The sequence below is a fragment of the Gorilla gorilla genome, chromosome 13 (assembly GCF_029281585.2).
Source record: "Gorilla gorilla gorilla isolate KB3781 chromosome 13, NHGRI_mGorGor1-v2.1_pri, whole genome shotgun sequence".
Lineage (NCBI taxonomy): Eukaryota > Metazoa > Chordata > Mammalia > Primates > Hominidae > Gorilla > Gorilla gorilla.
The window spans coordinates 123,351,736-123,365,146 of record NC_073237.2 but is presented as its reverse complement, the minus strand read 5'-3'; the positions used below and the strand labels follow the sequence as shown (position 1 = coordinate 123,365,146).

At 44.0% G+C, this 13,411-nt stretch overlaps 1 protein-coding gene across 18 annotated transcripts in view; it reads right to left on the bottom strand.

Moving 5' to 3' along the window:
• Positions 1–13,411, bottom strand: part of RALGPS1 (Ral GEF with PH domain and SH3 binding motif 1) — a 307,580-nt gene that overhangs the window by 234,319 nt on the left and 59,850 nt on the right. For all 18 annotated transcript variants that reach the window (XR_008668562.2, XM_031014342.3, XM_031014340.3 and 15 more), the window contains exon 4: positions 10,171–10,221. Coding sequence is in view for 17 of the 18 variants with exons in the window: in XM_031014342.3 (XP_030870202.1) it covers positions 10,171–10,221 (51 nt within the window). In the remaining variant the exon portion in view is untranslated. The remainder of the gene's footprint in view (positions 1–10,170; positions 10,222–13,411) is intronic.

The following is a 13,411-nucleotide window of genomic DNA, read 5'->3' as shown; positions in this document are numbered from 1 at the left end:
CCTGACTCAGGTTGGATTGTGCCGAGGTCCCCTTCATCATTTCTCCAGCATTTAGCACAGTAGACTGATGAATGAGTAAATGAGTGAAGGCAGAGCTGACTACTGGGAAATCTGACAGTGGGGATGGAACAATGTTGGCAGGGGCAGTGAGAAGAGTGGAAAAAACACGAGCACTTAGGAAAGCTTTCCACCTCACTGAAATTGGTACCCACTGCAGTTCGTTTCTATCACATTGAGGCCCACTGTACACCATGCCCCAGCTGCCAGTCGGCAAGGGAATGAAACACTGACTTCTGGTAAGCCTTTGACATGCACCAGTAACCCTGGCAATGATGCTGTGGCAGAGCACAGAACTGAGGGAAGAGCAGGTTCTCCTTTTCTTCTCTCAAGAGCACCAGGCACCAAAAGTAGTATTAAATTTTGCTGAGCACATCACCTGTCTTTCCAAAGGGTTATTCATTCTGCCTGAAATTCCCTTTCCAACTGCTCCCCAACTCCCCAAATCACCAATAAGAGATGATCTCTTTCAGCCTTCAAGGCCTAGTGATAATGTCACAACCCCAAGATTGAGTGAGTTCCCCACATGATGTTTGCAGGGCTCCTAGGGCACCATGGTGTATGTCTTGGTCCAGACCTCAGCCTCCCAGCTATCCAGGGCACCAGGATGTGAACCGAGCTCTGAAGGATCCCAGGTACCATGCTCTTAAACACTCTGCTACACAGGTATCACCTCCTCTGGGACACTGGCTCCTGCACAGGCATCACCTGAATATTCTGAGCAACAACCTCCCATCTATAACCCACAGTGCCTATTCAAACTATACATTGGTGAAATGATAGCCACGCATGACTAGGAGCTTGCTTTGTACAGGCACCGTACTAAGTTCTTACACGCCCACTGTAAGGTAAAAGCTATGATTTCCACCCCCCGCCAACTTTACACATGAGAAAATCAAGGCATAAAGAAAATACATGACTTGTCCTAAGTCTCCAAGCTAGAGGGGTGAGGCTGCGACTCAGCCTCAGCTTCATCAGATCAAAGTTCATGCTCTTCAAGCTGTGTGGCTTTAACAGACCCAGCAGCTCAGCTCTGACAGAACCCTGGGCTGAAAAAAGCACAGGCTGTGCCCATTTTCAGCACATTCTAAGAACAGCAGTTTCCCCCTGATGCTGCTCCATGCTAAAACTAATGACAAAAACAGTTCTGACATTTAGACCAGCCTCTGAGACACTGCTGCGCCTTCAGCTCCACAGGCTGGGAACTGGACATACTGACAGACAGATGTGGTAAGGAGCTCTGGTAGAGACAAAACACCACCTTGAAAACATACCCTTTTAGAAGGCTGCTGCCACCAGGACCTTCAGACAGACCTCCTTTACCATGCAGCCCTTGCCCCGAGCCCTGGCAGCCAGGAATCCACCCAGGAATCTACCCTGCAACCCAATCCACCACAGTGGCAATGGGGTTCTAGGCCACAACTTGTAAGTTCAACACAGCTGTGAGATATTATGCTACAAAGCTATATCTGCATTAATACACCAATTTTTGATAAACTTGGTCACTCGTTAGAGTCACCAGGGGACAGGGCAGTTATGGTTCCATATTTGTAACTTCCATTTTCCTTACTCTCTGCCAGTCCTTAACTCACCGTCTGCCTGGCTTCCTCTAAGCCCTGAAATGATGTTCTTTGTGGTCCCCCTTGCAGAAACCAGCAGAAGTCATGAAAAGCCACAGCTCCACCCTCAGTTATCAACTGCATTTGGAAATGTGAATCTTCAAAAGGCTGAGCTCACCAGGAAATACCCTTGCTTTGCGGGAAGTGGTTACACCACAAAACAAGACACCCTGGTAATATCGCTCCTTTGGTTGGCACACCCCCTCGCTCGGCAGTGTGCCTAAACACAGCCAGATAATGTTCTGCTATGGCGCTTCCCCTATCATTCAGGCATCCATTCACACTCCACTCATTCAACAAATATTTATTATGTACTGTGTTCCAGGTACTGGGATTACAACAGGGTATCTCAGTATGCAGACCCTCTAGAACCAAATTAGCATAACCCTCCTTTTCTGTCCTGGTGCTTCCAAAGACCTTTAAGGGAAAAGTCCAGGGGAGAGGCCTACTTGGGTATATAAGTAGTAGGAAAGAGAGAAGACAAGAAGTAAAAGAACTAACTGCAAGAAAATGTTAAAATTTGACCAGTAGTCTACTGCTTAGTAGTAATATTCGTATTATTATTTTTAAAGTATTTTACATATATATGATGGGATAATATAAAGTAAGTAATGTTGCTAGGAACCAAAATTGTCACTGTAAAATAAAATATATAAATATCAAGGGAATTAAGTAACAACTCTATAATGTTATATTTGAATTGGAAAGATCAGTACTATATTAGTCAAATTTTTACAAGATAATGTAGTATAACGAGCAATCCTCAAATCTCAGATGCTCACAACAGCAACATTTATTTCATGCTCATAGGTCTGTAGATGATGCAGCTCAGCTCAGCTCTGCCAGGTTGGCTTTGGCTTGTCTCAGTGTGGAATCTAGACTTTGGGTCAGTTCAGGTCAACTGTAATGTCCTCATTTGGGGACTGAAGATAAACAAGCAACAGTTACCGGTACATCATGGAGAAGGGAAGTTCCAAGACAGCTGGCCGAAGCTTGCCACGCCTCTCAGCAGCTCAGCTCAGATCTGCACACTGCCATGCTGCCCACATTCCATGGGCAAAACCAAGTCACAGGGCCAAGCCCAAAGTCAATAGGGTGGGGAGATATACACCACCCACAGTGAAGGTATGACAAGGAGTAAGGTGAGAAGGAAGAATTATGGAGAAATAATATCATCTACCCTAACTATGAACTCATGACTTTTTCCTTTTAAAAAATAACGGTTTACTAGCTCTGTCCATGGCAAAGGCCTAAAAGCAATGGCAACCCAGTAATACTAAGCAGTCTTCACCCAGATTATGGTTTCTAAATATTATTCCCCACTAAAAGAAACCCCCTGAAGGAATGCCTAATTCCAGGTCTGCAGCAGAAAATATACAACATAACCCTAGGGATCTTGTTGGGCCAAAAAGCAGGGAAGTGATCAAAAATGAATGGGATCACATTAAAAAGATACAGGAGCCAACATAAAAGGGATCCAACTGGTCAAAGACAGGACAATTTGTATACCAAAAAGAATGGTGACTATAACTGACTGAAACACACAGGACGTATAATAAATATCCACAAGTTCATTATGATGGAGGAGACAGACTGCTCACCAAAAACAAAACAAAGCAGTTACACATCCACAAGTCACCATTAAAGGTAAGTGGGGCACCACCTGCTTACTCTGAAAATTGATAATTAAAAGGAAAGAATTAAGTATGTACAAGTAGCCCTAGCTGATGAGGAAAAATTCTTCTTAAGAATTTCAGCTATAAGAGTCAGGCATGGCAGCTCATGCCTGTAATCTCAGCTACTGGGGAGGCTGAGGCAGGATAACTGCTGGAGGCCAGAAGTCCAAGACCAGCCTAGGCAACACAGTGATACGTCTCTTCAAATATTTTTTAAAAATTAGCCAAGCATGGTGGCACATGTCTGTAGTCCTAGATTCTCAGGAGGCTGAGGCAGAGGATGGCTTGAGCCCACAAGTTTGAGGCTGCAGTGAGCTATGACCACACCACTGCATTAGAGCCTAGGTGACAGAGCAAGACTCTGTCTCTGAAAAAGGAAAAAAAAAAAAGAGAGAAAAGTCACCATTTTGCTAGGACCAATAAAATACTCAATTCAGGCAAAGATCATTGACAGATGAAATAATTAGGTAAAAGGTAGATGGGGAACTTTACAATGAAGGAATAAAACAGTCACCACCTGAACCCATCAATAAATCTTCACATGACACAGAGCAAAACAACTGGGTGTCTCCTAATGTGACATGTGATACAAAGTACCCAGCACCACCTAGGACACACTCTTCCCAAAAAGACTGACCCAAAATCCAATCAAGCCTCTTGGGTTAACTTCTAGTTGAAAGAAAATAGGCGACAAGTGAACAAGTTAAACCACCAAGAAGAAGCAGAATATTTACAATTTAGAATATTACGCAGTGCGACTAATCTTTCAATAAGTTAAGCACATGAGGGAGGAGAGGGAGGATGGACTACACTAGAATAAAAAGGAATTTGAGAAAAGTAACAACCAACCAAAAGCAACGTGCAGGCCCTGGAATTGTCACTGCTATTAGTGGGTTTTGTTTGTTTTTGAGACAATTGGGGAAATTTGAAATTCCCCCAATTTGATGCTAAAGAATTACTGCTAATTTTGTTAAGTGTGATAATGCTATTGTGATTATGGTAGAAAATAACTTTTTAAAGAGCTACATCTGAAGTTTGAAGGAGGGAAATAATAGGATGTTAGGCATTTGCTTTCAAAATTTCCAGGAATAAATAAAAAGAAAAAAAGAGGTAAATGAAGCAAAGATGGCAATTGTTGGATCTAGGTAACAGGTATACAAAGGTTCATTTTACCACTCTTCCTATATAAACCCAGTATGTGCATACACATATCTATTCAAAATTGTTAACAATAAGAAATGTTTAAAAAGAATAGGGCTGGGCGCAGTGGCTTACATCTGTAATCCCAGCACTCTGGGAGGCCGAGGCGGGCAGATCACCTGAGGTCAGGAGTTCGAGACCAGCCTGGCCAATGTGGCGAAACCCCATCTCTACTAAAATTACAAAAATTAGCCGGTTGTGGTATCAGGTGCCTGTAATCCCAGCTACTTGGGAGGCTGAGGCAGGAGAATTGTTTGAACCCGGGAGGCAGAGATTTCAGTGAGCCGAGATCACGCCACTGCACTCCAGCCTGGGCGACAAGAGCGAAACTCCACCTCAAAAAAAAAAAAAAAGAAGAAGAAGAAGAAAAGAAGAGAAGAAGGAGAAGGGGAAGGGGAAAAGGAAGAAAAAGGAGGGGGAAGAAAGAAAGAAAGAAAGAAGGAAGGAAAGAAAGAAAGAAAGAAAGAAAGAAAGAAAGAAAGAAAGAAAGAAAGAAAGAAACAAAGAAAGAAAGAAAGGAAGGAAGAAGGAGAAGGAGGAGAAGGAGAAGGAGGAGAAGAAGAAGAAGGAGGAGGAGGAGGAGGAGGAGAAGAGGAGGAAGAAGAAGAAGAAGAAATATTTTAAAAGAATAAGAAGGAGAGGAAGGGGAACTGAGAGGCAGGAAGACAAGAGAACAGCAGGGCAGGGGGCTGAGGCAGGAAGGCATGTATCTAGAGCAAGCCAGAGACTGACATAAAGGGAAACTGGTGGGTGACAACCACAGTCACAGCCACAACAACAACAACAATAGTAATAATAGCAGCAAACTCTGAATAAAGACTTTAACCGCTCAACACAATGCCTGGTATGCACTACACATTCAAAAATGGTTGATGTTGTTTTACCAGGTTCCAGCCTCTGTGCTAAGTACTCTATATGCATTATCTCATTTCATTCTCCAAATAAACCCTATGACGGAGGTACTCTTCCTATCGCCACTCTATGAACGAGGAAACCAAAACTTAGAGAGGTGACGTGACTTACCCAAGGTCACATAGCTGGGGCACTGGCAGAGGCAGAACTGTGAAAGTTCTGGAGTTAGACTGACTGTATTTGACCTTCTGACCTGAGGCCTGTGGTAGGCAGTCTCCAAGGGGTCCCCCACTTCCTACTTGCTGGTGTCCAGCTCTTGTATAGTGCCCCCCTTGGTGAAGAGGGCTGATCTGTGATACTAATAGGATACTGTGCAAATGACAGTATGTGACTTCTGAGCCAGGTCACAAAAGTCCTTGCTGGCTTCTGTCTTGTTCTCTTGGGTCACTCATTCTAGGAGAAGTCAACTGCCATGCCATGAGGACACTCAGTGGCTCTGAACAGTTCCACATGGCAAGGAACAGAGGATTCCTGCCAACAGCTAGGCATTGTGCACAAGCCACCTTGGAAGCAGACTTTCCATCCCCACTCAAGCCTTCAGATGACTACAGTCCCAGCCAACATCTTGACTACAACCTCCTGAGAGACCTTGAGCCAGGACCACCCAGCTAAGTCACTCTTGGATTCTTCACCCACAGAGACTGTGAGAGATAAATGCTTATTATTTTAAGCTGCTAAGTGTGGGAGTAATTTGTTACATAGCAACAGAGGACTAATACAGTAATCATGGACTAAGTTATAATACTTAACATGTCTGAGCTTTAGCTTCCTCATATATAAAACAAAGACAATAACAGCAGGTACATCATAAGACTGTGATGCGGATTAAATGAGACCCTACATCTAAGGAGCCTAGCCTAGAGCCTGCACACAGTAAATGCTCAGGAAAATGTAAACAGCCCAGGCTACCCAGCAACAGTCCACATCAGCACCCACCCCTTTTCAACCCTGTGCGCGGTGAGCCATTGGGCATTCGGGGCTTAGGTCAGAGGGCTAGGGAGCCAAGCAAGGACACAGAGGCAAGGGTCTGCTTGGGCAAGGGTGTTGCCCACCACTCCATCATTGGGAGCTGCCCTCCAGACAAGCACCAGAAACTCAAGGACCCCCATGGCAGGGAGGGCTTTAGAAGCCTTTATGTTCAAATCTCCCCTACTCCTCCATCAAAGCAAATGTCCTTGACCACACCCTCTGTGCATGCTAATCCCACCACCTGGAACATTCTTCTTCCAGGACCATCCCGAATACCATCCAAAAGTATCCAGGTCTCACCATAACTCCTCATAGCTTGCTCAAAGTCTTTCAGATCTCCAAGGACAAGAATCATGTCCCTCAGGTACCTTCTTTTTTCAAGCTAAATACCCCCATCTCCTCATTAATAAGCACAGAGTTGGCAAACAGCATGATGGGAAAGCAGAAACCTGAGCCAGGGTGGGAAAATGACCAGCTAGGAAGTGGCTGATGTCTTCCAGGACAACCCCAGAAGTCCAAATCACCATATCTAGACCCAGCCAGGATCAATTCTCCAGTTGTGAAGGATCTGAACAGCCTAGGAATATATTCATAAACTATATTGCTTACACAATGGAAGCCTGGTAAGATGGCTGTTTCCACATCAAAAGAGGTAAAAGCCCACTGTGCAGTGCAGGAGTCAGGCTACACCCACATGCAACAGGGGCTGAGAGCTTGAGCTCTAGGGTCAGGGCTCAGACAGGCCTGGTTCAGGTACTGGCTACAGGGTCCATGGTTAATATTCTTCTTCTTACCTCTGTGGGCTGAATTAAGGGTAATCTTAGTAACTAGGCAAGAAAAAATCTTTAGAAAATTAGGATTTCACAAAGCAAACTGCTATCAGTCTTACAATCACTACATAAGAAAATTAGAAATTAGAAAATTAGGATTTCACAAAGCAAATTGCTATCAGTCTTACAATCACTACATCCCTGGTTCTCATCCAACTGGGAACCCACTAGGGTGCCCAGTCAAAAGCAGATTCCTGAGTCACACTCTAAACCAAAGCATTTAGAATCTCTAAGGCTGAAGCCTAGGCATTTGTCATTTTTTTAAAGAATTCCCAAGTGGATGCTGATACACAACCAGGGTTGAAAGGCACTAGTCTACAAGTTTCCTGATCTCCTGGGAGCCTAGGTCACTCACAGCACCCATCTTGCTCTCAGATGCTGGCCTCTGCATACTTAAAATTGTACTTTATTCATGCCCTTCCAACTCTGGGGTGGTCCAGCCACAACATGGCAGGCATCCCCAAGAGGAAAATTTTCAGTTTTCAGTCTGCTAATGATAATAACATCAGCAAAAAAGCTGGGGCAGCTCCCAGGGTGCTTCCTTTGACCACAGTTTTGACAATGAGGAGCAAACTCTTTCATTTTTAGCTAACATGTTATAGATCCAAAATGTTCAAGTCTGGGGTTTCTCCAGATACCTTAAAGCAACTAGTTCTGAATCCTCACTCTGCCTCAGAATTACCTGGGAAACTTTTACAAAATAGGGCTGATTAGGTTTCAGACCCCCATCAAGAGATTTAAGTTCAGATTCAATGGTCTGTGGGGGAGTGTTGGGGAGGGGACTCTGGGTACCCCCATCTTTCCAAGACTGTCCAGGTGATTCTGATGTGCAGCCACGATTAAGAACCACTGCTACAAACTACAGTCTTGAAAACAAAACATCTCCACTCTAACGTCTTGTCACAACTTGAACTAAGATATGTGTTGATGAGGTACCTTCCAAACGGCAGCACCCTGGGGAAAAGTCTTGGTCTGGCCTTGCCTATGCCTCTGAAGAGGAAGAAGCCCCCACCCGCTTCCCTCCTTCCAGCAGCCTGGCAAGGATCCCAGTCTCCTGGGCACATGCAGGTTCAGGGCTCACGGCAGGTGGGCTGCCCTCCTTGATGTTCGGATGAAGAATAAAGCCCTAAATGTCTAAACTGCTCCAGATCAGAGCTAAGCAGAGAACATAATCAGAAACAGCTTCAGCTGAGAACTAAGGCAACCATCACACACCTATTCTACCAAAAGGCTTCAAGAGGCAGTGATTTGATGTTGTTTTTGATTAGAAAGAATGGATCATACCACATTAGAACAAAACAGAAAAAGAATGGAAGTCAGCCAATTCAAAAAAAGCAAACAAAGCTCTGTTCCCCAACCCTAATGAACACAACACACAGACACAAGCACACACACACACACACAATAATACAAATAACTGCCACGTCTTCACATAAATGCTGAACAAAGCTAGTGGTACTAGTTTCCTCCTAATTTTTAGTAGACTAGGTGCCAGCTCTCGGAAGGCTTGAACACTGTGACTTTGTGTTAAGATATGCTCTTTGTCAAGTCTTAACAGTCACAGTTCTGTAAGAAGAAAGGCATTAAGTTAAGAGTATTCTGGAATTCACACCCTAGTTGCAGCACTTTTTGATCTATCTCCCCAACCACACTCCTCTCCTCTGAGGTCTGAACCTCACTCACAAGGCTGGGTCCCTCAGTGTTTGCCCATGTTGACCACATACTCTTGGCCTTAGGTGACTGGACCAGCATTGGACACATGACTATGCTGGCCTGGACTGAAATCTGCTGGTCCTAGTCTGGGGCGGTGACTTAAAGATCATGTAAACGTGGGCCCTTTGGAAAGGCCAAATCAGGTCAAATCAGACAAGAAAGCAGGAGAAGGAGAGGTAAAAGTGGAGCAGGAAGTAGGGACTGCCTGTGTCCTGGTGGCTCTCTGGATGCCTGAACTCACCCCATGAATTCTGTAAAGTGCCCCTTTATCCTTGTAATAAATTCCTCTTCAGCCTATTCAGCTACTTTTTTTTTTCTTTTTGACAGAGTCTCGCTCTTTTGTCCAGGCTGGAGTGTAATGGCACAACCATGGCTCACTGCAACCTTCACCTCCCGGGTTCAAGCAACTCTCCTGCCTCAGCCTCCCTATTCAGCTACTTTGAAATGGATTTTTGTTTACCTGATCTCACACGCGCACACACACACGCACCCTGGGTAAAATAACCAAAACCTTGTTATCAATTGCCAAACATTTCCAGGAATTTTTTTAAGACCAAAATCAACTTTTTACCCTTTATTGAATATGCTGTTTCTAAAAATGTACATATGCTTTTTTTTTTTTTTGACACTCACTATTTTGCTTAGGCTGGTCTCAAACCCCTGATCTCAAGCGATCCTCCCACCTAGGCCTCCCAAATTGCCGGGATTACAGGTGTGAGCCACCACACCTGACCCATATATGCTTTCAATGTAAATATGTATATGTTTGCTACGGCAACTGGTTTCAAAAATAGAAACAAGGCAACCACCAGAATTTGGGATGAACAAAAAGAGAACTTTCCAGAAAAATGTTCCCTCACATCACTTCTTGAAAGCAAACATTTTCAGCAGGAGGAGCCTGGGAAAAGGAATGAGGGTGTTAAGACCTGACTCTCAGGCGTGGAGTCCTGTGGGTACCAACTGCTCCCAGCCCTGCCAGAGTAGGCCAGACGGGAGACATTCTCTGGAAAATCCAAATACTGGGCTCAAAAACATGAGCACCATCAAGAATAGAATGGGGTTTAAATGGATAACATGCATTTATAGAGCCCGCAAGAGAGAAACTGAGAAACGGAGTCACTCTAACAGTGGCTGGCTAAATCCTCGCTGCCCACCCACAGCATGAATAGAAAAGTAGAAAGACAAAGTACAGACCTCCGGCTGGATAGCTTTAAACACAGGTATATCCATTAATGTAATCTGGCTCTGCAACAAAAGAGAATCAATTTTAGAAAATACTGTACATCAAAGATAACTGTCATGTTACTTTATACAGAGTCATATATACTCATAAAAGTTATACTTTCCCCTTTGAGATAAAAAACAAGACCAAATAGAGTAAAAAATTGGATACATTTCTGAAATGCCTCTCCCATCCCTTCCCCCTCTTCATAAATTCTGATCCACACCCTTCTTTCTTGAATGTGAGATGAACTTTCAATTTAGGAATTGATAAAAGTTGTTTGGGTGGTGGGCCTGGGAGAAAAGGGAACAGTTTTATTTGAAAATTTTCATACTATTTGAATTTGTATTTCAAGCATGAACTACTTTTGTAATTTTTTAAAGTTGTAGAAACAATATTTAAAATTAGAATGCTAAACAGAAACACTATTACTATAAATTAAGTTCATTTTAAAGCTGTGGCTTATAGAAATTATATTTTTCTTCTGAAGTCATTGATACTGCCCCTAAATTATATGGCAGAGTGCTATTCAAGACGCGCCACAGACCAGCACGGGACAACAAACTGTTTATTCCACCAGCCCACAATGAGAGAAGTACAGAAGCTGAGAGCAAGCATTTGGAACTTGCATAGCAATTTTTTACATGACCATGACATTTCCATTATATACATTTTAAGTATCTGTCCTCAAATTATTGCAAATGGAAAAAACTAGTCCTTCACCACAGCCGGCTTAAGATGCAGCAACGTCATCAATAGAGAAGACACACATCAGGTTAAAAGGCTGTGCCCATCATAAGAACCTCATCTGGTGACAGCAACAGGAAGCATCATGCTGACCATTTTTCAGACCAAGGCATGAACTGAACTGACTTCACATGATCCACCTACCTCCATGTCACATGGGATGCCAGATGTCAGTTAAGAGATGCCTCTGTGACACGCCAGGGAGAGGAGAGCTGAAGACCTTTGGATGCCTTTAATGTGAGAAGACACTCTGTCCATTGAACACAGGCCATCCAGGATGACATGATACAGGGAACAAATGGGCTCTGGAGTCTACAGGGCTTGGGTGTGTGTCTGGACACTGTCACTTAACGGCAATGTTCTCTTTGACACACAATCTCTCTCAGTCAGGTACCACATCTAGAAAATGATGACAATAATCCCTATTTTATGGGATCTCGGTGAAAATTCAAGACAAGAGGTAGCGTTCCTGGCACCTGACAGATGCTCAATAAACACATAAGACAGTGTGTTTATGTGTGTGTATCTGAGTGTGTGTGTGTGTGTGTGAGTATATGGTGTGTGTGACTGTGTGAGTGTGAGTGTAAGCGTATAAGTGTGTGTATGTGTGAGGGTGTACGTGTGTGCGTGTATATGAAAGTGTATGTGTGTGAGAGAGAATGAGTGTTGAGTGTAAGGGTGTGTGTGTGTGTGTGTGTGTGTGTCAAAACAGAAGCCACACAGATGGGCTCATGTACTGGCATGTGAACTTACGGTTCCTGACCAATACATAAGCTAGCAAATAAGGGACCATTAATTTGGTTGAATATCCATGCACTGAGGTTGCTCTAAAGAACATGTTTAAAATCCACTGAGCCAGTAAAAACCCTTGTATTAAGAATATATTGGAGAAAAATGGCAACACACTCAAAGGTGGTCCAAGGTCACTGGGTTCCTGAGAAGCACGGGATACAGGCCAAAGCAGACCATCCTCAGGCAGAGTGGAGAGGAAAACATGCAGCTGGCTTCAGTGGAGAGCCTCTTTGTACTCTCCCAGGAGCGGAGCTAGTGTTCTTCATGGAAACGGGTGAGATGCTGCCACCAGCCTGGCTGAGAGGTGGGAGAGAGGACCAGGAATAAGGAAGCACTGGAGCGGAATCTGAGCTCTTCCGCCTCCAGTTTCCACCCAACACCTCTTGATGTCAAGGAGACTCTTGACATCAGCATAATGTATCTGGCCCTCATAATCTGGGTGTTGAGTGGCCAGTAAGCCCTGAAGGCCTATAGGTCTATGTTTGGCCTAGAGCTCCATGGCTCAGAACTATGTCCTGAGCAGTGCAAACAGACTGGCATTTCTTCTGCCAGATCCATCAAGATTGTTAGCCAAGTGCTTCTCATATTTGGATTAAGTCTGCCATCCTGGGGAACAGAAAGGCCTTGTAAAGACAGGAGATTTGACCTGAAAGCTCAGAGGACCTTGGAAATCTCCCCTGCACTTCAAGTTAACACCCTATCCGGGAGAACCGGCAGGATGTTTGCAATGTCATTTAGGAAAAGAACCAAAAGTCTGCTAATGTGAAAATGAGAAAACTTCCTTTCCATCCTGCCACCAGTTCTAGGGTTTGCTACTGAATTTCCAGATGATTTATTAAAGCAGTGACCTTACATTTCACATTTTTTGGATGGCCCAAGTTTCAAATATTCTGCTCTCTGCTCAGACCATAAGTCAGAAAATGTGTTCAGGTGTTTTATTCAAAACAAACAACAACAGAGGTCACCAGACTTAGACTAGCTAGTCCGAAATACATAATGAGGTTTCAGAAGAATCTCTATTTCTATCCTTTCAATTCTGACCAAAAAAGATACAGTATCTAGAGCAAGGATATTTTGATACGAGATACTTACAAAGATCATCAGGTTATCGATTTCATGCCATTTTACTAAAAAGCCAAACGTATGTTAAAGAGGTCGCTGATGAGTAATCCTTCCCTGGAAGTTTGAACCCTCAAGGCCACTCAGCTTTACCAAAAAGGGGGGTGGGAAGTATGGGTATGGGGTTGGGGTAAGAGGTGAGGTCAGGTCCTGTCACACTTCATAGCCAGCTCTCGGGACCATCTCAGCGCCCTGTCCCTCCCTCAGGAGAGGTACCTTGGTTTCCTGGAGAGAAAAGGCATTTTCTAGGGGTATGTTACAGCCTCAACAGAAACATGAGACAAGGAGCCTCCCACTCTCGTTTCCAAGCAGCAAATCCGGCCAGTAGTGGGGCTGAGTGAGAACACTCGTAAGTCTCTTAATGGCCTATCCTTATTTTGAGAAATAAAGCATTAACATAGGATGTCCAGTCAAGCTAGTCACCTGGCAATGGCTTCCTTAAGCCTTCTCCCATCTCCTCCTTCCTCCTAGTCCAGGACCCTCTAAACACCCAGGCTTTTAAGGGAAATGCTACTTGGTTAGCCAAAAGGAAAAAAAAAAGTTTTTTGCATATGT